Raw genomic sequence first — 24,827 nt, 5'->3', positions numbered from 1 at the left:
TGCCTTTTTTAAAATATAGAACTTTATTTTGGTTACTGAGGTTTTTGTTACTGTTGGTTCACAGAAAAGTCATTTCTTAGAAAATAGTAAAGGCAGCATTTTGTACAGCGACTCACATTGGGGCCACCAAACAAGTGCAAAGGACAGTGCCAGGGATAGAAGAGGCCAGTACTCTTGTGCCCAATGTTCTCAGGGAGAACCCAGTGCTCCTGGCTCCCTCTACCCCCTCCCATCCCACCCAACAGAGCAGCACCTAGGGCCAATAGAACCAGCCATGCAGCCAAGTGCACGACAGTGACCCCAGCAGGCTGGTGAAGGCCCCACAGGAAAGGCCGAGTGGGAGGGGATTGTTCAGGCTAAGCTGACCCTGCATCCAGCCCCGTTCCTCAAGCAGTGGGGTCTGAGCTCGCCTGGCTTTGGGACTTGGACATATTCACAGTACGGTTCAGTAAAGTCCTCTGGGAGCTGGCCTTCCTCTCCTCACTCAGGCCACTAATCCTACCCCAGCCCCAGGCTGGGATCTGGGGACACAGTCAGATGTGGCCCTACCTACGGGGAGCACACAGGTGAGTGGGGGGTCAGGCTATAGACCCAGAGAGCTCCAGGACAAGGCAGAAAGTGCTCAGTACCCTGAGAGGGAGCAGAGAAAGGCCACTGAGGCCCAGAGGCGGAAAGAGCAGGGAGAGCTATGTGGAGGTGGCAGTGTCTCGGCTAACCCTTGAGGAACGGGGACACGGCGATGGGGGAGAAGGGCATGCTGGCCGGGAGGAGGAAAGAGCATGAGCCAAGGCACAGAGTGGGCAGGCTTGGGAGGGTCAGCCATGAGAACACAGATGCGAACGAGAGGCCCAGGTACCCCCATCTGAACAGGCTGGTGCTCAGGAGGGGCGGCTGGTGTGGGCGCGCTCACATGGGGTTTGAATCCTCCTGCGTTTGGGAGCTCTCTGGGGATGGAGTAGAGCCTTGTGCATCCCTGCCCACCCAGCCTAGCACCTGCCTGCACGCTGCAGCCCCACCCGTTTCAGCGTGTCCCTCTTGTCATCCCTGGGGCAGCCTTTCCATGGGGCCTCCTGTTGTTCCCAGGTCCTTCCTCCCTCCCAGGTCCATGTCCAAGTCCTCAAGTCAACCAAACTCAACTCCTCCAGCCTCCAAAGACAGCTGGGAGGGTGTGGTGGGGTCCCTGGAGGGATTGAGAGGGAGACAGGTCTAGCAAAGGGGAAAATTCTGGAGCAGTTGTCTCTCTCCACCTCACTAGAACCACTTCCCGCCATCAGAAGTAAATCTGCTCTTTCCTGAGAAGAGTCTGGGTTTGCTGTGTGTAAAACACGGTTCCTTAGAACTCAGAGAAAATCATGACCAAAAGCTTCAGCATTTGAGCTTCCCCAGCTCTTCACAATCTTTATAGACTGAGTGACTGGAAACCCACCAGCTTCTATCCCTTCTCCCTGAAAAACATTGCCCACTTTCTTCTTGCTATGGGCTGTGGAGCTGAAGTGTTCTGGAGGTACCGTGTTTTGGAGGCCTGGGACCCATTTGTTCGAGGGGGAGGGGGAGGGGCGGAGTCTTCTCAGGCACTATTTCCACCTTAGCTCCTCTGAGCACCCATCCAGGCTTGGCCCTGAAGCAGGTCTGTGTCCTCACAGGATGGTGCAGAAGACACTGCGGTTGCTGTGGAAACCACCTTCCACCCGGGCTGTGATCCTCGTTGCCATGGCTGTCACCTTCTGCCCATTGTGGGCTGCCGAGGGACGTCTGAGAGAATTTTCAAGGTGGGGCCGTGCTGGTGGGTTCACCAGGCGCCACGTATCAGACCTGGAGGTGCAAAATGAAAGTCAGTGAACTTCTGAGGGGCGTGCAGTGCTGGCTGAGTGCCCTGCACAGTCTTAACTTTGGTTCCAGATCGGTGGATCCAGGTGTTTAAATCTGGGTGTAGGTTTTATCTTCCAGTTTAGTGTTAGTCCAAAGAGGTGGGCTGTTGAGAAACTAAGGGGCAAAAGCCCTGCATTCCACGTCCAGCTCTGCCTTCAACTCTGCATGTAGCCTTGGACAAGGTCCCTCTGTAGGCCTCAATTTTCCCGCTTTGAGACACTCTGTTGCCCAGGCTGGGGTGCAGTGGCATGATCATGGCTCACTGCAGCCTCAACCTCCTGGGCTCAAGTGATCCTCCCACCTCAGCCTCCCGAAGTGCTGGGATTATAGGCTTGAGCCACTGCACCCAGCCGATTTCCCCACTTTAAATAAGGACCTGGATAAGATCATAGGGTGGTTGTTGTGAGACAGGGTCTCATTATGTTGCCCAAGCCGGTCTTAAACTCCTGGGCTCAAGTGATCCTCCTGCCTCAGCTTCCCAAGTAGCTGGGATTACAGGTGTGTGCCACGGTGCCAGCTTTTCCTCTTTCATTTCTTTTCAGCTCTATGACCACAGATGTTTACAGAAGCTTTATTCATAATCACCAAAAACTAGAAACTACCTAAATACCCTTCAGCTGATGACTGAATAAATGTGCAGTACACCCACACAGGGGAAGACTACTCAGCAATTGAAAGGAATGAACGCCTTACATGCAACACCATGAATGAATCTCCAGCATGTTAGGCTAAGTGAAAGAAGCCAGACTCAAAAGACTACATACTGCAGGATTTCTGGGTTTTTTTTTGTTTTTACTTTTATTTTTTAATTTTTAATTTTTTTTTTTCTGAGACAGACTCTTGCTCTGTTACCCAGGCTGGAGTGCAGTAGTGCGATCTGGGTTCACTGCAACCTCTTCCTCCCAGGTTCAAGTGATCCTCCTGCCTCAGCCTCCCGAGTAGCTGGGACTACAGTTGTGTGCCATGACGCCCAGCTAATTTTTGTATTTTTAGTAGAGATGGGGTTTCACCATGTTGGCCAGGCTAGTCTCGAAATCCCGACCTCAGGTGATCCACCCACCTTGGCCTCCCAAAGTGCTGGGATTACAGGCGTGAGCCACCGCACCCGGCCACAATTTCTTTTATATGACATTTGGGAAAATGCAAATCTATGGGGGATAGAAGTTGGTGGGTTTCCAGTCACCCAAACTCTTGTAGACAGCATGGAGGGCCAAGGAAAAAATGATAGTGAAGCTGTGGTCAGAGTTTTCTGATGCTTGAGTTACAAGGAACCAGCTTTACACACTAAGTCTCCATTTGCTTAAGGCAACACATTGTCTTATATGTATTTTTATGATAACGATGTTACAATGAAAGGACTGGAAAGGTGTGGACAGAATCAGAGGTTGGCTACTAGCATGCGAGTAAAAAGGCCTAAGCTATGTCGGGAGGACTGCATGTATTTGAGTTTGGCAGCAGGGGAGCACAACTGAAAAGGAGTGATGAAATGAGAGGTTGGAAAAGACAATTAGGACCTCAGGGTACACAGTGGACAATACCAGAGCTGGCATTGGCAAAGTACAGGCCGTATCCTGTGCCCTGGGGTCTCCAAAGGGGAAGAGGAGGTGGATCCCAGGGAGTCCACAATATAATCTGCTGGGATATGGGAAGAAAATACTAGAATTTTGGTTTTTTTTAACTTTATACTTTAAAATTTTCTATTTTGGGGATAGTTTATAATGTAAATAATATACTGCTAGAATACACACATATAAGTTATAAATAGGTATACCGGTGAGGTGCAGTGGCTCACACCTGTAATCTCAGTACTTTGGGAGGCTAAGGCAGGTGGATCACCTGAGGTCAGGAGTTCAAGACCAGGCTGGTCAACATGGCAAAACCGTCTCTACTAAAAACACAGCCGGGAGTGGTGGTGGGCACCTGTAATCCCAGCTGCTCAGGAGGCTGAGGCAGGAGGATCGCTTGAACCTGGGAGGAAGAGGTTGCAGTGAGCCGAGGTCGTACCACTGCACTGCAGCCTGGGCAACACAGTGAGACTTGGTCTCTAAATAAATAAATAAATATTAGGTATACCTACATCAGGGGGTTTCTTCAAAGAATATTTTTTCCCGAGAGGGTGTGTGATACAAAAAGTATGGAGATCATTACTACAGAACATGAAGATCCATGAGAGGTTTTTAACCACGGATGTGATGTGACCAGAGCTCTCACTTAGAAAGAAGAACCTGGCAGGATGCATGGGACAACCTCCAGAGTGGAGCAGGGGGTGGCCACGGGCAGGGAGACTGGCAGGAGGCTGCTGCAGGGGGACAGGTGACATTGGCGGTGCAGTAGTGATACCAACTACAGCAAATATCAGTATGATTTTACAACCAGAATGCAAAAGCGAAAGCATGGACCAATCAGAACACAGCCCAAGCAGAAGCAACTGGAACAGCTGTGCATTGCAGTAACACAGGCAGTACAGGTTAGGGTGAGCGGTGCTGAGACCTGAATTAGGATGGCAGAAGTTGGGGAAGAGGAGGTGCTGGAAAAAGGAACATTTTAGAAGCAGAATCAACAAGACCTGGTGACTGACTGGACATCTTCGGATTAGGGAGAAAAAGGGAGCAGAAGTGTTGTTCTCAGAACACTGAGTGGATGGTGATGTCGCTGAAGTGGGGAACGTGAAAGGACAGAGAGGTTTGAGGAAGATGGGTGGCGGCAATTGTGATACATTGAGGCAGAGTGACTAAAGGACAGCAGCAGCATCAACTAACATTTTTACAACCCCTCAGAGATTCAGCCAGATAGTGTGATCTTATTAAGTGGATTTTACTAAGGCTCAAAGATGTGAAGTAAGTTGCCCAAGGTCACACAGCCAGTAACCTGCAGAGCTGAGATTTGAAACCATGTCCTCCTGACTCTTAAAAAGCTTATTCCCTCCTGGGGAGTCCTCAGCCCAGGCCTGACATAGAGCCAGACACAGGCCTCTTTCTGACTGGCGTCGACAGCTGGCAGGGTTGCAGGGAGCCCGGGCAGCCACAGTCCATGGGTGTGGGCCTGGCTTCTTCAGGGAGCTTACTGTGGCTCTAGAGGACTGGTTCAGGCAACCCCAAGCACTCACTTTTTCTTGAAGACCAGGAACTTGTTGTTTTGCATGATGCATTCTCGGTTGTTTGAGATCTGCTGAAAGATGGTCTTACTGGTTTTGCCCTGGAAGATGATGTTTTCCTGCACCAGGGCCTTGGCACGGCCCCGCACTGCGATGCCGTAGGCCCGGAACGAGTGGATCCGGTTCTTTATTACCTGGGAGAGGCAGCCAGAGATTGTCACACCTCAGGGATTCACAGACTGAGTGGGAGAGCTGGGCACGTGAATTATCAGTTCTAAAACCAAGAGGCAGGAACATGCTAGGCAGGTCAGTGAAGAGCCTGTGAGCTCAAAGGAGGGCACCAAGAACAGCCTGGGGGAGCCAGGGAAGCCTTCCTGGAAGAGGTGATAGGTAAGTTGTAGGCATTTATCAGCTGCAGAACAGGGAGAGCTGTTGTAGGAAGGAGAAACAATATGCAAAGGCCTGGCAGAGAGGGGAGGTAGTGTCAGAAGTCAGGGCCACTGGCAACCCAACTGAGACAAAAGTGTGTCCCTCTCTCCCTTCCTCTGCTCCCGCAGTGCTCAGAGGCAAAGCCCCAGCATTCTTTACTCTTTGCCTAAAGTCACTAACCCATGAAGCTGCAGAACTGTAAAGAGGCTTTAGGCGACCCAGCAATCCCACTACTGGATGTCTACCTAAAGGAAAAAAAGTCATATGCACACACATATTGATAGCAGGACAATTTACAATTGCAAAAATATGCAACCAACCTAACTGCCCATCAGCCAAAGAGTGGATAAAGAAATGTGGTATAGGCCGGGTGCAGTGGCTCACACCTGTAATCCCAGCACTTTGGGAGGCTGAGGCGGGTGGATCACCTGAGGTCAGGAGTTTCAGACCAGCCTGACCAACATGGTGTCTCTACTAAAAATACAAAATTAGCTGGGCATGGCGGCACATGCCTGTAATCCCAGCTACTTGGGAGGCTGAGGCAGGAGAATGGCTTGAACCTGGGAGGCGGAGGTTGCAGTGAGCTGAGATCATGCCATTGCACTCCAGCCTGGGCAAAAGAGTGAAACTCCATCTCAAAAAAAAAAAAAAAAAAAAAAGGTGGTATATATATACCACAGAATACTACTCAGCCATAAACAGAATGAAATAACGGCCTTTGCAGCAACTTGGATGGACTTGGAGGCCATTATTCTAAGAGAAGTAACTCAGGAATGGAAAACCAAATATCCTATGTCCTTACTTGCTCACTACTTATAAGTGGGAGCTACGCTAATGAGGAACAAAAGGCATAAGAATGATATAATGGACTTTGGTGACTCGGGGGGAAGGGTGGGAGCAGGGTGAGGGATAAAAGACTATATATTGGGTACACTGTACACTGCTTGAGTGACAGGGGCGCCAAAATCTCAGAATTCACCACTAAAGAACTTATCCATATAACCAAAAACCACCTGTACCCCAAAAACTGTTGAACTAAAAATAAAAATAGAGCCCTTGGGATCGTAATTCCATAAGGGCAGGAACAAGATCTGTTTGGCTCCACAACGAAACAGGGCTCTGCAAAGAAAGGTGCTCAGAGCTCAGTCCGGTGGGGAGACAAATAGGTAAAGGAAGAGATTCCAAGCCCTGTGGGGAGTGCCCTGTGAGGACCAAGCACTGTGGGGAGTGCTCTGTGAGGACCAATCCCTGTGGGGAGTGCTCTGTGAGGACCAAGCCCTGTGGGGAGTGCTCTGTGAGGACCAATCCCTGTGGGGAGTGCTCTGTGAGGACCAAGCCCTGTGGGGAGTGCTCTGTGAGGACCAAGCCCTGTGGGGAGTGCTCTGTGAGGACCAAGCCCTGTGGGGAGTGCTCTGTGAGGACCAAGCACTGTGGGGAGTGCTCTGTGAGGACCAAGCCCTGTGGGGAGTGCTCTGTGAGGACCAAGCCCTGTGGGGAGTGCTCTGTGAGGACCAAGCCCTGTGGGGAGTGCTCTGTGAGGTATGTGTGGGCAAAAGCACTAGACAAGAGGTACCTCAAACAGCCTGGGGTGGGAGGTGGGGGCTCAGGGACTCTTCCTGAACAAAGACACAGCTAAGCTGCAGGACTGCAGTGCAAGGGGGGCAGGGGGTATGTGGGGTATATAGGGAAGAGTGTATGCAAAGGCCCCAAGGCAGGATCTCTCTCCTGATTAAGCATCTACTGTACACCAGGCACTGTGCATGATTATTCTGTTAAGGAAAGAGCTGAAATAGTCCTGACCTTGACCTGGAGACCATGAAGATACCTCGGGAGGCTCCCAACGCCATGACAAGGAGGTGACACCCCATCCCTGGCTTCCTGCTGGTGAGCCCTTGTTCATCCTTCAGGACTCAGTTTCTCTGTCCCCTCCTGTGGGAAGTCCCACCCACATTTCCCAGGCTGAGTCCTGGCAGGAGGGATACTGTCCCTTGTAGTGCTGAGTGATTACAGTTCTGTTCTCAGCAGAGGCCACGAGGACTGTCCCAGGGTTGTGCCCTGTGTGGGCACCACACGTCACACACATGCAGACATACTCACTTTAGTGTCGGACCTGGGCAGCAGCTGCAGCCCGCTGCCCCGGTTGCCAATGATATCGTTTTCAATGACGATGGTGCTGTCGCCCTTGGTGATAATGCCGTGGCCTCTGTTGTCATAGATACCATTGCCCCGGAGCTCCACTTTGCACTGGGCCTCAACCTTGACCCCACTTTGCCGGTTGCAGGAGATGCTGTTGTTGGCCACTCGAGTGGGTTGGCTGCTCTGGGCCACAGTAATGCCTCTGTCCCCATTCGCGTGGATCACATTGGTGATGACATGCAGTGCCTCGCTGCTCTGGACATAGAGTCCTGAGGCTATGGGTGGAGGGGTTGGAAAGCACAAGGGGTCCCAGGGTCAGCCCTGACGCCACCAGTCAGGAAAAACCTTCCCTGAATTGTGCACTCCAGGAGAACGGAGTGGAGAAGAGGTACCAACACTCAGAAACAACCCTTGAGTTTGCATCTTCCAAGCTGATGAAACAGCAGGAGGATATCCAGGTGTGTCAACAAAACTCTGGTTCTTCTGCATGAAGTCCTTATTCAGTGCAGCCAGGGAAACATGATGTGAGAAGGCTCCTCTGGCCTGAGCTCCCACCGTGTGCTTGAATGCCTCCTGTACCACCGCCATCCTACTGCCACTTACACCTCCCCGACGGGCTGCTCACTCCCCCTCTGGACAGGCAGATCTACTCATTAGAGGGTCTTGCTTTGCTCTCCTTCCTATACTAAGCTGGAATCTGCCTCCCTACTGTTTGGGGAAATTTTCTTTTTTTTTTTTTTGAGACGGAGTCTCGCTCTGTCACCCAGGCTGGAGTTCAGTGGCGCCATCTTGGCTCACTGCAACCTCCGCCTCCTGGGTTCACGCCATTCTCCTGCCTCAGCCTCCCGAGCAGCTGGGACTACAGTCGCCCACCACCACGCTCAGCTAATTTTTTGTATTTTTAGTAGAGACGGGGTTTCACCGTGTTAGCCAGGATGGTCTTGATCTCCTGACCTCGTGATCCACCCACCTCAGCCTCCCAAAGTGCTGGGATTACAGGCGTGAGCCACCATGCCTGGCCGGAAATTTTCTTCTTAATGTAAGTTCTGTAATTTTGGAGTACAAAAACTTACTAAGCGAGTAATATGTGTCAAAAATGTGTTTGAAATTTGGGAAAGGAAAACTGACGCTTGCGGTTGTGTGTACTTAGAGACACTAGGTACATGAGGAGAAAAGCCCCAAGTCAGCAGGATTAGAGCCCCATGGCTTGTCAGGAAAAGAAAGCAGGGCAGCCAGACCCGGGGTCGAGGAGGGGAGGGCTCTGCGGTAGGTCCCTCTGCCCACCACAACAGCAACAAGGGTTGGGGCAGTGCTGGGGGAGGTCGTGTGCAGGACGATGACTGGGGCCCTGCAGCAGTGACTGGAGCCATGAGCCTGCAAGCTCAAATCTCTTGGTGGCACCAGCCTGTTGCTTCTCCTGGCTTGGTTGAGAACAACAAAAATAAGTATTTGTGAATGTAGGTGGCTTTGCCTGTTGTACCGGACAGACAGCATGGCCACATGGAGGAAACTCTGACCTGGGAGGGGACAGAACTCATTTTCCGAATAAGTGGGTTGGGGCTGCTGGTTATCCATCTCCCTGTCCTCTACCACTACCAGAAGCAAGTGCTTACCAGGCCCAGGAATCTCTTTTAATTTAATTTAATTTTGTTTTAGAGACAGGGCCTTGCTCTGTTGCCCAGGCAGTAGTGCAGTGGCACCATCATAGCTCACTGCAACCTCAAACTCTGAGTCCTGAGCTCAAGCATCCTCCTACTTCAGCCTCCCTAGTAGTTGGAACTACAGGCATGTACCACCATGCCCAGCTAATCTGAAAAAAAAATTTTTTTCTCAGTAGAGATTGAGGTCTCTCTATGCTGCCTAGGCTGGTCTTGAACTCCTAAACTCAAGCGATCCTCCTGCCTTGGCCTCTCAAAGTGTTAGGGTTACAGGTGTGAGCCACTGCACCTGGCCCAGGAATCTGTTCTGAATAAGTGTTCCTCCATTTCCCGACCCACCCATCCATCCTACCCTCCAACCCCCACCCCACAGTGATTTTGATAATCAGCTAGCTTTGGGAGCCCTGGAGTTAGATGAACTACACAGTAATTTTTTTTTTTTAATTCAAGAAATATCAAACATCTTCTACCATCTTTTTTTTTTTTTTTTTTTTTTTCTTTTAAGACAGGGTTTTGCTCCTGTCGTTCCTGAGCTCTGAGCACCTAGAGTACAGTGGTGCAATCAAACCTCACTGCAGCCTTGAACTCCTGGGCTCAAGTGATACTCCCGCCTCCTGAGTAGCTGGGACCACAGGCACATGCCACCAGATCCAGCTAATTTTTCTTTTTCTTCTCCATCTTTTCTTTTTTTTTTTTTTTTTTTGTAGAAACCAAGTCTTGTTATGTTGCCCAGGTGGGTCTTGAACACCTGGCCTCAAGCAGTCCCCCCGTCTTGGCCTCCCAAAGTCCTGGGATTACAGGCTTGATCCCTGGCACCTGGCCTCCATTCTTCATCAGGTTTAGGATAACATGGATTTAAAACACTTTTATTTTCCGCCTCTCTAAGAAGGAAAACTCACTGCCAATTAAACCATGATATGCCTCTCATGGGAGATGTTGAATTTTGAGAAATGTATCCTAGAGTTGATTAAAAGCGTGGGTGCCAGAGGTGGGATTTGGTACTGCAGGGACAGGGGCACTGAGCTGGGTGGGCTTCAGTTCTTTGTCTTAAGTTCACGGCCTATCAGTGTTGATGAAACAGCCACAGAAATAAATACAGTCGCGAGGCCTCCTAACAAGTGCCAGTGGGGATGGGGAGGCCCCAGTTCAAAGGAGGAAGGCATGAAGGGGGACATTCACAGCAGGTTTTGAAGTTCAAGTTAATTTGGGACGTGTGGATGGGAGAAAGGCCAGCGGGTTAGGAGGCGGGAAAGAATGGATTCAAGTTTAATGAATAAATAGAGGGATTGGGGATCAGGCTGGAAGAAGTGGCTGATGAGGCCTGAGGGCAAGTTGGGATCAGTCTGCAGAAGGCCCTGCCTGGCGGCCGCACCGTCTCAAAAATAAGGAGCGCCTCTGCTCAGCCACCCCACCGTCTGGGAAGTGAGGAGCGCCTCTGCCCGGCCCCCACACTGTCTGGGAAGTGAGGAGCGCCTCTGCCCGGCCCCCACACTGTCTGGGAAGTGAGAAGCGCCTCTGCCCGGCCCCCACACTGTCTGGGAAGTGAGAAGCGCCTCTGCCCGGCCCCCACACTGTCTGGGAAGTGAGGAGCGCCTCTGCCCGGCCACCCCACCGTCTGGGAAGTGAGGAGCGCCTCTGCCCGGCCCCCACACCGTCTGGGAAGTGAGGAGCGCCTCTGCCCGGCCCCCACACCGTCTGGGAAGTGAGGAGCGCCTCTGCCCGGCCCCCACACCGTCTGGGAAGTGAGGAGCGCCTCTGCCCGGCCCCCACACCGTCTGGGAAGTGAGGAGCGCCTCTGCCCGGCCCCCACACCGTCTGGGAAGTGAGGAGCGCCTCTGCCCGGCCCCCACACCGTCTGGGAAGTGAGGAGCGCCTCTGCCCGGCCCCCACACCGTCTGGGAAGTGAGGAGCGCCTCTGCCCGGCCCCCACACCGTCTGGGAAGTGAGGAGCGCCTCTGCCCGGCCCCCACACCGTCTGGGAAGTGAGGAGCGCCTCTGCCCGGCCCCCACACCGTCTGGGAAGTGAGGAGCGCCTCTGCCCGGCCCCCACACCGTCTGGGAAGTGAGGAGCGCCTCTGCCCGGCCCCCACACCGTCTGGGAAGTGAGGAGCGCCTCTGCCCGGCCCCCACACCGTCTGGGAAGTGAGGAGCGCCTCTGCCCGGCCCCCACACCGTCTGGGAAGTGAGGAGCGCCTCTGCCCGGCCCCCACACCGTCTGGGAAGTGAGGAGCGCCTCTTCCTGGCCACCCCACCGTCTGGGAAGTGAGGAGCGCCTCTGGCTGGCACCCACACCGTCTGGGAAGTGAGGAGCGCCTCTGCCCAGCCACCCCACCATCTGGGAAGTGAGGAGCGCCTCTGCCTGGCTCCCACACTGTCTGGGAAGTGAGGAGCGCCTCTGCCTGGCTCCCACACTGTCTGGGAAGTGAGGAGCGCCTCTGCCTGGCCCCCACACTGTCTGGGAAGTGAGGAGCGCCTCTGCCTGGCCCCCACACTGTCTGGGAAGTGAGGAGCGCCTCTGCCCCGCCACCCCACCATCTGGGAAGTGAGGAGCGCCTCTGCCTGGCTCCCACACTGTCTGGGAAGTGAGGAGCGCCTCTCCCTGGCCACCCCACCATCTGGGAAGTGAGGAGCGCCTCTGCCTGGCCCCCACACCGTCTGGGAAGTGAGGAGCGCCTCTGCCTGGCCCCCACACTGTCTGGGAAGTGAGGAGCGCCTCTGCCTGGCCCCCACACCGTCTGGGAAGTGAGGAGCGCCTCTGCCTGGCCGCTGTGCAACCCTCCAAGTGTGAAGTGGCAACCTTGTGTGTGATTTTTCTGCCCTACCCAGGTTTGCATCTTTGACATTAAAGTTTACTTTTAAATTTAAATTAAATTAAAAGTTTTAAATTGGAGAAAAAAAAGACAGTGGGGAGCCATGGAAGGTTCTTGAGCAGGGGCTGAGGAGGTACACTCACCTCCATTGTGATTAATACTGTTAGACTCAACAAGAGCTATGGTGATGGGCCGGCGCAGTGGGTCATCCTCCTTCTCCAGCTCTGTCTCCCAGAGGATGGCATCCCCATCCTCGCTGAAGTTCTCTTGAGCCCTGTGGCCTCGAGGTAACTCGCTGGAGCCATCCTTCTGGCTAAATACTGCCACTCCATACAGGCCATTGTAGCTGACGTGGTTGCTGGTGACATGGGGGAGGCTGGACGACATCATCCACACACCACAGCCCTTGTTAGCTGGGACAGTGAGAGGAGCTGGTCACGGACACTGAACTCAGGTGAAGCGGCACCTGAGTCTCCCTGAGAGGGGAAGCAAAAGCCACTGGCCTGGGAGAGAGTCCCTGACTTGCTAATGACCTTGGACAAGCCACTTGGTGGCTCTAGCTGCAGACTTCACCTTCACACAAGAGAGGTCATCAGGATCAGGTGAACCTCACAAGTTCGGCTCGTTCCACACAGCGTGAAAGTGCTCTGAGGACTGTCAAGGCCACATGTCCACATCAGAAGCACATGAGCCCACAGTGACAGTGCCAAGGGGGCACCAATCCCTCCCTGCATAGGAGGCAGCCTCAGTTGGAATCCCAGCCCTACCACTTCCCAGCTGTGAGATCCTGAGCAGGTTACCAGACCTCTCTCTGTCCCTCAGTTTTCTCATCTTTTAAATGGGGTTAATAACTGTGCCTCCTTCAGAAGGCAGTCACGAGGATTAAATGTGACCATGCGTAGAAAGGGCCGAGTAGAGAGGTGGGCCTGAGTCATCTTTATTATTATCACTGTATTATTAGAGCTAGAGTCCAGACAGATTAAGGCTCAGCCCAAAGTCACTGCGTGAGTGAGAAGAGTTTTCTTCCTGTGATTATCTTGTTTTCCCATTATATTTTCAGTTCTCTGGATCAAAAGAAAGGATAAGAGGAGTTAGATGCACATGAGCCAGGGCTGAAATGGTCCTGTCCTTAAGACATGATACAACTCCTGTCTTTTGCTATTTTAAAAGGGGATAAAGCCTTCTGCTTTGCTAACCCCATGGGGTCAATCTGTACTACGATGTGATTTGTAAGAGGCTCTTTGTTCTGAGAGGGCCTGGGTGACTGTGGCCTGAGAGTGCCTGTTCAAATGAGGTCTTTGAGGCACAGGGAAAGGCAGTGACCTTCTCAGGACCCACAAGCTGGAGATGGAACCTGGGCTTCCTGCCTCCCCGGCTGGGTTGGGAACAAGCTCCTCACCGTAGATGGTATTTCCTTCTATGAGGCCTTTGCCTTCGTCTCCCACAACCACACCATCTGAATAGCCAAAGCAGATGAGGTTACTCCTGAGAACGGGGATCCCTCCACGGCGGATGTCCACACCTCCCCACTGATTCTCACGGATGACATTTTCTATGGAGAGAAGCAGAAAAGAAGGTCAGTACCCAAGGGCCAGCTCCAGTGCTGGCAAATAGGACTTGGACAGTTTTGATCAAGGCTACTCCAGACCAGAAGGCCCTGGCCTTACCCTGCCAGCAATTAGCACTGTAAATCTTGTCTGCTGTCTGATGTTTCAGGGACTTATCTGCTGACTCCTTTCCCCAAGGGCAAGGCTTGTGTCTATCTTGTGCACTCCTATCTCCCCGGCACCTACGATACCCAATGGCCTTGAGGACTGATGATTAAAAATGAACTAGTTTTGGCCAGGCATGATGGCTCATGCCTGTAATCCCAGTACTTTGGGAGGCCAAGGCGGGTAGATCACTTGAGCCCAGGAGTTCCAGACCATCCTAGGCAAAATGGGGAAACCCTGTCTCTACAAAAAAATACAAAAAAAATTAGCCAGGTGTGGTGGTGTGTGCCTGTAGTCCCAGCTTCTTGGGAGGCTGGGTGGGAGGATCACTTGAACCCTGGAGGTCAGGGCTGCAGTGGGCTATAATTGTGCCACTGCACTATGGCCTGGATGACAGACTGAGACCCTGCCTCAAAAAAAATAATAAACTAGCTTTGGTGAGTGACACTGGTGTCCAAAAAACCAACCAACCAAACAAAAAGGAAACAAAACAAAGAATAGGCCGGATGCGGTGGCTCACACCTGTAACCCCAGTACTTTGGGAGGCTGAGGCAGGCAGATCACCTGAGGTCGGGAGTTCGAGACCAGCCTGACCAACATGGAGAAACCCCGTCTCTACTAAAAATACAAAATTGGGCATGGTGGCGCATGCCTGTAATCCCAGCTACTCGGGAGGCTGAGGCAGGAGAATCACTTGAACCCGGGAGGCGGAGGTTGCAGTGAGCCGAGATCGCGCCATTGCACTCCAGCCTGGGCAACGAGAGTGAATGAAACTCCGTCTCAAAAAAAAATAAATAAATAAACTGGCTTTAGAGTCCTCAGAGGCAGAATGTGGCCATTTACCCACAAGCCTGTGAGAAGGTGCTAGGCTCACCTGTCCTTCTCAGCCTCAGCTCTGAACTGTGACCACACCCATCCCCTCCTCCTCCTGGGAGCCACCACCTCTCTGGGGTCGGTGAAAGAGTCACGGGTCAGAAGCGTAGTCCATGACACTGCTGCTCCAACACTGGCAGCGAAGACACAGCCTCGTGGGACTGAGGCGCAATGGCTGCAATGGCTCAGGGCTCTCTGTGTGACTGGCCTCTTCCTGTCTGCATGCCCCGACTGCAGGCCCCTTGTGCACCACACTCCAGTCCCACAAGCGATGTCCACTTGGCCATGCCAAGTCTGTTCTCACAGGCGGCCCTACACGGAAGGTTCTTTCCCAGCTCCTCCAGCCACTCCCACTCAGGGTCTGGTTTCCTTGTCACCTTCTCAGAGGGCTGCCCTGACCACACAATCCCAAATGCCCACCCAGTCCCTCTTTTGCCTTAATTATCCATAGAGCACTTGTCACCCTCAGATAGGATGTTTTTTGCTCATATATGTAGGCTTTTATTTATTTATTCACTTCCTCTCCTAAAATGTCAGTGGCTGACAGCCTCGTTCACTGCTGCACCTGTAGCTCCTGGAACACGGTCTGTATACAACACGTGCTCAATCCATGTCTGATAAGTTCAGTCAGGGGGATTCCCTGGACCAGTATTTGCGGAATCCCTTTCATATCTCAGGCCTGGCTCTGCTTTGTGCTGAGGCTACATTGATGTACCAGACGGACTTGACCCTCACCTTGTGGAATTTACCACTTTATAACAGAGGAGATGGACACCACAAACCACTAAGAAATTAAGTCAAAGGCCCTAGAGAGGAGGCATCCTGGGTATAGTGTGTGTATCCGTGTACAATGGGGAGGAAGTGACAGTTAAGCTAACACCCAAAGGATAAGCAGGGGTTAGCCGGGTGGAGGTTTCCAGAGCAGGCAGAGGTCCGTACAAAGACCAAGAGGAGGGATTCGGACAGGTGGTTGGGCATCAGTGCTTCTGAAACTGTTGAAACTGTTCTGTGAGCCACCTTGTGAGGGCCTGTCGGCTCTGGGCCTGGAAGGAGCAGACACCCACTCTGTGTTAGGCCCTCCTGTAAGAAGCACAGCCACCATGCAGCTGGCGTCCCTGAGCTCCAGCCCACCAGTCAGAGAAAGAGGCCATAGTCTGTGGGGGTAAAGGAGCAGTGTGAGGTCCTGAAGCTGGGGGGTGACGCCAGGGGACCTTGGCCTGGCTGCCAGGTGCCAGGCAGTTCCCATCCGTACCTGTGATGAGGCCTTTGCCGTTCTCATTCACTGCTATGCCGGCAGCACGGCCCTTGAAGATGTGGTTCCCGCTAAAGTGGAAGGAGAACAAAACAAAGAGGTGAGCCCAGGGCATCAATGTCATGCTTCCAGGAGACTGCCTTCTTTCGTGGAAACCCTGTCTCTACAAAAAATACAAAAAAATTAGCCGGGTGTGGTGGTGTGCACCTGTAGTCCCAGCTTCTTGGGAGGCTGGGGTGGAGGATCACTTGAGCCTCCCTATGGCTCAAGTCCACAGGAGCATAAAAGCATTTCCTAAAGTCCCTTTATAAGCCAGGCATATAGAAATGTTTAGTTGTCACTGGGACAGCTTGACCAAAAACTAAACCCCCAACTATGCTATACACGCACAATGATATCCAGTTCACTGTAGCCTCACTTGACTGTCATCTACATATATACCCATGCATATATATGTATATACATTTTTTTTTTTTGAGGTCTTGCTCTGTTGCCCATGCTGGAGTGTAGTGGCACAATCTCAGCTCACTGCAACCTCCACCTCCTGGGTTCAAGCGATGTTCATGCCACAGCCTGGATTACACGTGTGCGCCACCACATCCAGCTAATTTTTTGTATTTTTTGTAGAGATGGGGTTTTGCTATGCTGCCCAGGCTGGTCTCGAACTCCTGGCCTCAAGTGACCCGTCCGCCTCAGCCTCCTAAAGTGCTGGGATTACAGGCATGAGCCACCACGCCTGGCCTTATATGTATTTTATCCAACCCTCAAATGTTTGAAACAGAAAATGTTTACAATTTTTTTGTTTAAGACATGGGTTCTTGCTATGTTGCTCAGGCTAGCCTCAACCTCTTGCACTCAAGTGATCCTCCCACCTCAGCCTCCCAAGTAGCTGGGACTACCAGCGTGAGTAACTGAGCCCTGGCATATTTTTACTACAAATCTCGCCTCCAGAAAGGATCCATGGCCACCTGGAGAAATGTGTGTGTGTGTGTACATGGGGCAAGCAGAATAAAGATATGGGAGGGATGAGAAAACATTTAGAAGAAGGGGACAGATCAGTGTACCAAGAGCCCAGGATGGGATATTAACTGCAGATGAGCACAATTTGAGTCCTGTGCTTCTATGCATCCAAGGAAAAAAGAGAAACGTATATAACATATAAAAAGAGAAAAAAATATAACTTTCTGTGGCAAAAATATATGCTATGGTTTGTCTCATCCAGGCCATTTCAGGGATCTTAAACTTCATTCTGTATCCTGCTCCAGATTCTTATCTCTCATTGCAAAGAAACAAAGGAAAAAAGCACAACCTATTCTTTCAAGATGACTATGTTTTAAGAACCCGACATGGATCTAATTATGGTATTCCTCACCCAAAACTTCCATGGTTCCCCAGCATCCCCAAGGTAAAGCCCAGACTTTTCAGCTTGGTGTATTAGTTTCCTATTGTTACTATAACAAATTACCACAAACTCGGTGGCTTGAAACAATACAAATTTCTGTCTTTCAGTTCAGGAGGTCAGAAGTTCAAAATGGGCTTCACAGGGCTAAAATCAAAGTGTCAGCAGACCTGTGTTCTATCTGGAGGCTCCAGGGGAGAATCCATTCCTCATCCTTTCCAGCTCCCAGAGGCCGCCTGCACTTCTTGGGCTGTGGCCTCATCACTCTGACCTCTGCTTCTGTCCTCACATCTCCTGCTCTCTTATTTATTTTTATTTATTTATTTATTGAAATGGAGTCTTGCTCTTGTCACCCAGGCTGGAGTGCAGTGGCACCATCTCGGCTCACTGCAATCTTCGCCTCCCGGGTTCAAGCAATTCTCCTGCCTCAGCCTCCCGAGTAGCTGGGATTACAGGCACCTGCCACCACACCTGGCTATTTTTTGTATTTTTAGTAGAGATAGGGTTTCACTGTGTTGGCCAGGCTGATCTCGAACTCCTGACCTCAAGTGATCCGCCCGCCTCAGCCTCCCAAAGTGTTGGGATTACAGGCATGAGCCACCGCCCCGGCCCCTGCTCTCTTAATCTGATTCCCCTGCTTCCTTCTCATAAGGGCCTGTGGTTACAATGGGACCACCTGTGTCATCCAAAATAACCTCCCTTCATCTTTCTCCAAAGTCCTTCAGTCAATCAAATCTGCAAAGTTCCTCTTGCCTTGTAAGGCAACATATGCACAGGGTTCAGCGACTAAGACATGGACTTCCTTGGGGCCATTATTCTGCCTATCATGCTTGGCATTCAAGGTCCTCTGCCGTCCAGCAGCAACCTGCTTTTGCACTAGCCCTCTGGTATCTCGTGTCCGAACATACCACATTTCTCACCATTTTCTCAGACATACCCTGAATTTCACTGCCTCTGGCCCAGAATGCCTTTTCCCTGGCCATAAAATCTTATTTATCTTTCAAGCGCAACTCAAATGTCAGCTTCCTGACATGCTCAGCTGAGATCACGGCTGAGTTCCTTGGTCAGTCTGCATGAATGCCTAGTAAAGTGCTCATTTTGGTGAGTCTTCCATCATGGCTGTGTGAGTGTGTGTCCATCTCCAGCATGAGACTCTCAACTCCACGGGGCAGGGACTGTTCTTGTACATGTTGTGTATCACTGCCCCCTTATATAGAGTGGCTGGAATGTGTGTTCAATGAACAGCACACACACATACAAATACACACTCTTCTGTTCAGGCAATAATGCAGAAGAAGGGAAAGAGCTCTATGACCACTAATTGTTTTTGTAAGCTGTCTGTAACGGTGAAAAATAGGATTATATTCCGTAATTTTTGAACCAGCAATTAGGTCTGGTTAAAAAATTATGGCATATCGAAATACTGGAATATGTTGAAACTTTCCAAAGTGATGAATGTAAAGGCCATGCGTGCAACAACATGGAGACAAAATACCTATGGAATAATGCAGGGGGGAAAGCGCTCTGAATATACTTGCTGCCCATGCATGCCAGCTATTCTCCTAAAGCACAGACATAACTGTGTGAGTCTTCTGCTCAGAGCCTTTAATGAGTCCCCGCTGTGTAGACAGAAGAGGCTCCCCCGCCTCAGCTTGGTCTACGCAAGGCCTTCCTCATCTGGCCCAAGCCTTTCTTTCCATCATTCCTTTCCACTCTGCTGTGTGGCACAGACGGTCTGCCACAAGGACGTCAAGGGTCACACTGCAGTGACCACAGGGCCCAAGATATTCTGGGACCATCCCAATTTAAAATATTCTATAGCACTGTCACACCATGTCAGATTTTTTCTCAAGGCACCATGAACGGTTTGCTAACCCCTGAATCTGCTGTGCCCTGCTGCCTTTGCTCATGCTGTTCCATTACTAGGAACATCCACCGACCCCTCCCTACCCCCATCTCCATGAGTCCAAGTCTTACCCATATTCCAAAGTCTGACTCTGATGCTACCTCCTAAATGAGGCCTTCCCACATCCTCCTAGTCAGAATGAGTCTCTCCTTCTGGTACCATTCTGACAGCATTTATCACAGTCTGCCCCATACTAGAGCTGGGATGGCAGACAGGGTCCCAGGACTGCCACTGCTGCCTCTCACCTATCACTTATATCAGTCCCTGACGACAGCATGCTTTCGTGCTGAGGCCAGGTGCAGCACCAGGATGTTGACACAGCACCCCCAGTCACCACTAGCAACTAACTAAAACTGTTAGGTGAGCTGAAATCTCTGTTCCATCCCTGCCTGGGGGTACTTCTGTGCCCATTTCTCCAGGCTAGAGTAAGCTCCTAGGGAGCAGAGCCTGCCCATGTTGGAAGTGCTCAGTAGTGACTGCCGAATAGAACTCCTACACAGAGTTAACTGGAAGGGCACATAAACACAAAAGCAGCTGTGTTACTGGGGTGGGATGATGAGTGAAGTCTCTTCTCTGCTTGCATCTGTACAGTTGTTTCCGTAAAGAGTGTTTTCAAATGGAGGAGAGACAGGGAGGAGGTTAACAAAGATGAAGGAGGGAAACAGCAGCACACACCTCACAACGGGGTTTCCGTGGTACAGGATGTAAATGCCAGCCTCCTTATTGGAAAAGATTTGATTGTTCCGGATGATGCCTTTCCCATTGCCAAGGACGACAATGCCAGAGCGAAGGCCGTGGTGGATCTGGTTACACTGCAAGTGAAAATGAGACACCACAGAAGCCAGATCAGACATGTCAGCGAAGCAGAGTGCCCAGCTGCCGCCCACACCTCCACGGCGGGATGAACACAGTGGAGAAAATGATGTCACTGTAAGATCCCTAGCCTGTGACAAAGGGAATGGGTCATGCTGCCGCCCCGCCCTTCCTGCACCAGTACATACATCAAAACCTGTAAGGGAGACTACGAAGACTGGAGTCTTCGCTGCCCAGCCTCTTAGGAGGGCTCTTGGTCTTCATCTGCAAGGCAGGCTACTGAAAGTTTCAGAGCCTCTAATGAGTCCCCTAAACACATAATCATTTGGCGAGACAATAACTTCTAGGGTCCAGGGAGGCCATCTCTTGGGGAAAGGCAGCACCCCAGTGCAACCAAATGTTGGCCAACTGCAGTCCTAAAGGGGCCACATCCAGAGAGGGGTCAGAGTCGTTTGACTTCTAGTCCTTTCTCATTTAGGGAGGGCCAGCGGAAGATGCAGACACTGGGGGGCCAAGCTGTCCCATGGGGCATAAGGTCTTAGAAAGTGTATGAGCTACAGGATGCCAAGAGATATCTTTTTTTTTTTGTAGAGACAGGGTTTTGCTTCGTTGTCCAGGCTGGTCTTGAACTCATGGCCTCCAGTGATCCTCCCATCTTGGCCTCCCAAAGTGCTGGGATTACAGGTGCGAGCCACCACACCCGGCAAGATATTAATTTCTAATATCTCTTTGTGCGAATGGGAAAACAGGCCCAGGATTATATAGTACATTTGTGGAAGAGCCAGATCTGAAATCTAGTTTTTCTCTTTCCCATTCCAGTTAGTTGCTTTTGCACAGTGACTTAATATTTTTAGATTAGAATAATAATAAAATTATCTTACTCTAATTGTTAATTTATAGCTGAAGTCGAATTCTATACTTTGTAAACTGGGAAGTTAGCTGTATCTCTTCCAAAATGATTTCGCAGAAATAAAGTTCTAGTTGGTTTTAAAGTGTTGTGTGTGCAAACTCTCCTTATTCTTACTCTTTCCAGATTTTTCCTGAAGGATTTGGCAGGCTCATCAGAGCAACCACTGCCTAAGAGAAGTCCCGCACAGGGCTGAAGAGCTCCAAAAGGAGTATGCAGCGGCGTTTCCATCCCTACACCCTTTCACAACGCCAGGACTAAAATATACCACTCCCTTCCCCCTCCACCTGCTGTCCCTCTGTCCTCAGAAGGGCAAACCCCTCATCTCTCTAGCCAGAGGGGCAATAATTTCCTAAGCCAAGGCCATGCATCAACCACCAGCTGCATGGTAGAAACACAGTGAGGGGAAGGGGTTGGCAGGAGACACTGGCTAGCTGTGTGTATTTTCTTTTTCTTTTTTTGAGACAGGGTCTCGCTCTGTTGCCCAGGCTGGAGTGCAGTGACACAATCATGGCTCACGACCACGCCATAGTTATGGCAGCCATGACCTCCCAGACTCAAGCGATCCTCCCACCTCCCACCTCTGCCTCCCAAGTATCTGGGACGACAGGTGTGAGCTACCATGCCCAGCTAATTTTTACAGTTTTTTATACAGACAGGGTCTTGCTGTGTTGCCCAGGCTGGTCTCAAACTCCTGGACTCAAGTGATCTTCCTGCCTTGGCCTCCCAAAGTGCTGAGATTACAGGCATGAGCCATCGTGCCCAGCCTTCTCTCTGTATCTTTATGGGCAGTCAAGATATGATGGGTTCAGCATTACTCGTGAGTCAGACTGCCTGGATTCAAATCCCAGCTCTGTCACTAGGTGTAGGACTTTGGGCAGGATCCTCTGCCTCTTTGTGCTCTATATCTTTACTATAAAATAGGGATAATAATAATTCTTCACAGGGTTCTGTAAGCATTAAATGATAAGTAAATATCTACAAAGTGCTTAAAAAAGTATCTGGCGTATAATAAGCATTATGCATTAATGGTGGCTATTAATTTTTCAAGCCCATAAAAAGTCTGTTACATTTCCCAACTTCTGGGAAATCTGTCTCTCAGTATACATGTAACAAAATTTCTCCCATACCCCATAAATCTGTGTAAAAACAAAATAAAAAACCCCCAAACCCCAAATCTGCTTCTTAGGAAGAGCCAGAGCAGAAAAGGAGCTGGTCTCTCATGTCATTGGCCACATACTCTAGGATTTTAAGTGGTTTTCACACTGGTAGAAAATCAAACTCAATATGCCCTCACAATAACCACGAAACAATCTTCAGAACTAAATATCCGAAATGTCCTTTTACACAAATGAATAAACTAACTTGGTGGGGTTCGCTGCTGTTGTTTTTGTTTGTTTTTGTATCCAAGTGTCTTTAGGGCAGACATCCCTCTCTATCCTTATCAAACTCAAAGCCAACCACAGCATATGAGGGCTGAGGGCCCTGTGAGGTTTCCCTGTCTTTCTGGTCCTCTTCCTTATTAACGGGGAGATGACCAGAAAATGACTTGTCCAAAGTCACTGCTAATACACAGAGAGAGACACAGAGTCACAAGGACACACAGAGGACAGAGCAGGAGCCACCTGCAAACAGGAAGCACGTAAATACAAGAAGGCAACGTGTATTTAAATATCCTCACAAATGGTTTCTGAAAATCAAGAGTCACCCTGAATAGGGAACGAACACAAAGTACCAGTATGAGTGGGTTGGACTTTTTCCGGATGTCTACACCAGCCTCTGCATTGTGGTAAATGTTGTTGCCGGCAATCAAGCCACCGCCCTCCAAGCGAAGAAAGATGCCTGACGCTCGGCAGCGGTAAATGTCGTTCCTGAGCATGATGATCTAAGCAGAAAAGAGAAAGCCATTTATTTTCCTGTTACAAATATTTTTTTAGAAACCACTGGGGGAACACCTGAGTCTTTTCCTCACCACCTGATCCATTCAGTTTACCCCGTAGGCGAGAGAAATGCCTCAGTGCTGGCACAGCCACGCTCCCACTGTGTGCTCCCAGGACACAGCCACCTCCAGGCCCTACCTGGCTTTGCCCTGCAGGCTCCTTAGCAGTCTCACATTGGTTCTTTTTTTTTTTTTTCTGAAACAGGGTCTTGCTCTGTTGCCCAGGCTGGAGTGCAGTGGCATGATCTCGGCTTACTGCAAGCTCCGCCTCCCAGGCTCAAGTGATCCTCCCACCTCAGCCTCCCAAATAGCTGGGGCTACAGGCTAATTTTTGAATTTTTGTTTATTTTTATTTTTACTATGGATGTGGGCTGGAGTAATTTTGTTGTTAATTTTTCTATTTTTTGTAGAGATGTTGCCCAGGCTGGTCTGGAACTCTTGGGCTCAAGCGATCCTCCCACCTTGGCCTCCCAAACTTCTGGCATTACAGGCATGAGCCACTATACCTGGCCCACACTGGTCCTTTAACTAAAACCTGGACCAAAGCTTGGCCCTGTGCTCTACATTCAGAACTTGCAAGCTGCATAGCTGGATGATGGGATAGAAAGGACGCTTAGGGGAAGATGGGATTGAGTGGTCTTCAAACTCTACAGGCACTAAGTTTGCATGAAGATTTCCCCAGGGGTCAAGGGTGCAGCTACTTTTAATGAAAGTTCCAGGTCCACCACTTCCAATGCACCTCCACTAGAATCCACCTGTCTGAGATGGCCTGGACAGTAAGGTACCACACAGGTTCTCCTCTCCCACCCTCCCTTCCACTTTATAAAACAAAGGCCTGTTCTTGCACATCCTAAATCTTTCATGGTATATCACCCTGGGGTGGAAAACTACTGAGACTCCAAATTCTGGGATGATTAGAAATAATGGTATAACAAAGCCTCCTTCAAACAAGGTACCATAACCCAGCAACCTGCTAATAAAGGGATATATTTCCAATTACATTTTCTTTTTATATTTAATAAGCACAGTTGTCTCCCCATGTCTGTGGGTTCCGCATCCACGGATTCAACCAACTGTGGATTGAATATACATTATTAAAAATAATAAATAATAAAATTGAAAACCAGGCCAGGAGTGGTGGCTCACGTCTGTACTCTCAGCACTTTGGGAGGCCGAGGTGGGCGAATCACTTGAGGTCAGGAGTTTGAGACCAGCCTGGCCAACATGGTGAAACCTCATTTCTACTAAAAATACAAAAATTAGCCAGGCGTGGTGGCAGATGTCTGTAGTCCCAGCTACTCAGGAGGCTAAGGCAGGAGAATCTCTTGAATCAGGGAGGCAGAGGTTGCAGTGAGCCGAGATTGTGCCACTGTATTCCAGCCTGGGCGACAGAGTGAGACCCTATCTCAAAAATAAAATAAAATTGAATAAAAAAAAAAAAACAGTGTAGGCCAGACGTGTCGGCTCATGCCTGTAATCCCAGCACTTTGGGAGGCTGAGGCGGGCGGATCACCTGAGGTCAGGAGTTTGAGACCAGCCTGGCCAACATGGCGAAACGCCATCTCTACTAAAAATACAAAAAATTAGCTGGGCGTGGTGGCTCATGCCTGTAGTTCCAGCTACTTGGGAGGCTGGGGCAGGAGAATCGCTTGAACCCGGGAGGCAGAGGTTGCAGTGAGCTGAGATCACACCTTTGCACTCCAGCCTGGGCTAAACAGTGGATACTGTCTCAAAAAAAAAAAAAACAAACAACCAACAAACAAAAAAACCCAGTAGAAGAGCTATTTACATAGCATTTGCATCGTATTGGGTATTATAAGTAATCTAGAGATGACTGAAGTGTGGGAGGATGTGTGCAGGTTAGGTGCAAATACTACACCATTTTATATAAGGGATTTGAGCATCTGTGGATTTTAGTATCCTGGAACCAAGCCCCCACAGATACCAAAGCATGATAATATATAAAAAATCTGGAATACATCTATCAATGCTGTCTAAACAATTATAGATTAATCATAAAATATATTATT

At 50.3% G+C, this 24,827-nt stretch overlaps 1 protein-coding gene and 1 long non-coding RNA gene across 5 annotated transcripts in view; one reads left to right on the top strand and one right to left on the bottom strand.

The window, feature by feature from the left end:
• The window catches only part of FBXO10 (F-box protein 10), a 67,034-nt gene continuing 42,207 nt past the window's right edge, over positions 1 to 24,827 (bottom strand). For 3 of the 4 annotated variants that reach the window (XM_054500256.2, XM_063650449.1, XM_063650447.1), the window contains exons 4-11: positions 22,594 to 22,743; positions 19,814 to 19,950; positions 15,834 to 15,904; positions 13,396 to 13,548; positions 12,140 to 12,409; positions 7,490 to 7,803; positions 4,976 to 5,157; positions 1 to 1,812 (exon numbers count right to left, since the gene is read on the bottom strand). In XM_054500256.2, the coding sequence (XP_054356231.1) occupies positions 1,638 to 1,812; positions 4,976 to 5,157; positions 7,490 to 7,803; positions 12,140 to 12,409; positions 13,396 to 13,548; positions 15,834 to 15,904; positions 19,814 to 19,950; positions 22,594 to 22,743 (1,452 nt within the window). In that variant the 3' untranslated portion in view covers positions 1 to 1,637. The remainder of the gene's footprint in view (positions 1,813 to 4,975; positions 5,158 to 7,489; positions 7,804 to 12,139; positions 12,410 to 13,395; positions 13,549 to 15,833; positions 15,905 to 19,813; positions 19,951 to 22,593; positions 22,744 to 24,827) is intronic. The other variant, XM_063650448.1, reaches the window with a different exon arrangement.
• Positions 1,643 to 4,895, top strand: LOC134737994 (uncharacterized). The gene is made up of 2 exons (XR_010123466.1): positions 1,643 to 1,769; positions 2,412 to 4,895. It is a non-coding gene; the product is annotated as an uncharacterized LOC134737994 (long non-coding RNA).

This window comes from Pongo pygmaeus, chromosome 13, assembly GCF_028885625.2.
Source record: "Pongo pygmaeus isolate AG05252 chromosome 13, NHGRI_mPonPyg2-v2.0_pri, whole genome shotgun sequence".
In the NCBI taxonomy this organism is placed as follows: domain Eukaryota; kingdom Metazoa; phylum Chordata; class Mammalia; order Primates; family Hominidae; genus Pongo; species Pongo pygmaeus.
Note: the sequence above shows the minus strand (reverse complement) of the source record. Positions and strands in the feature narration are given on the sequence as shown.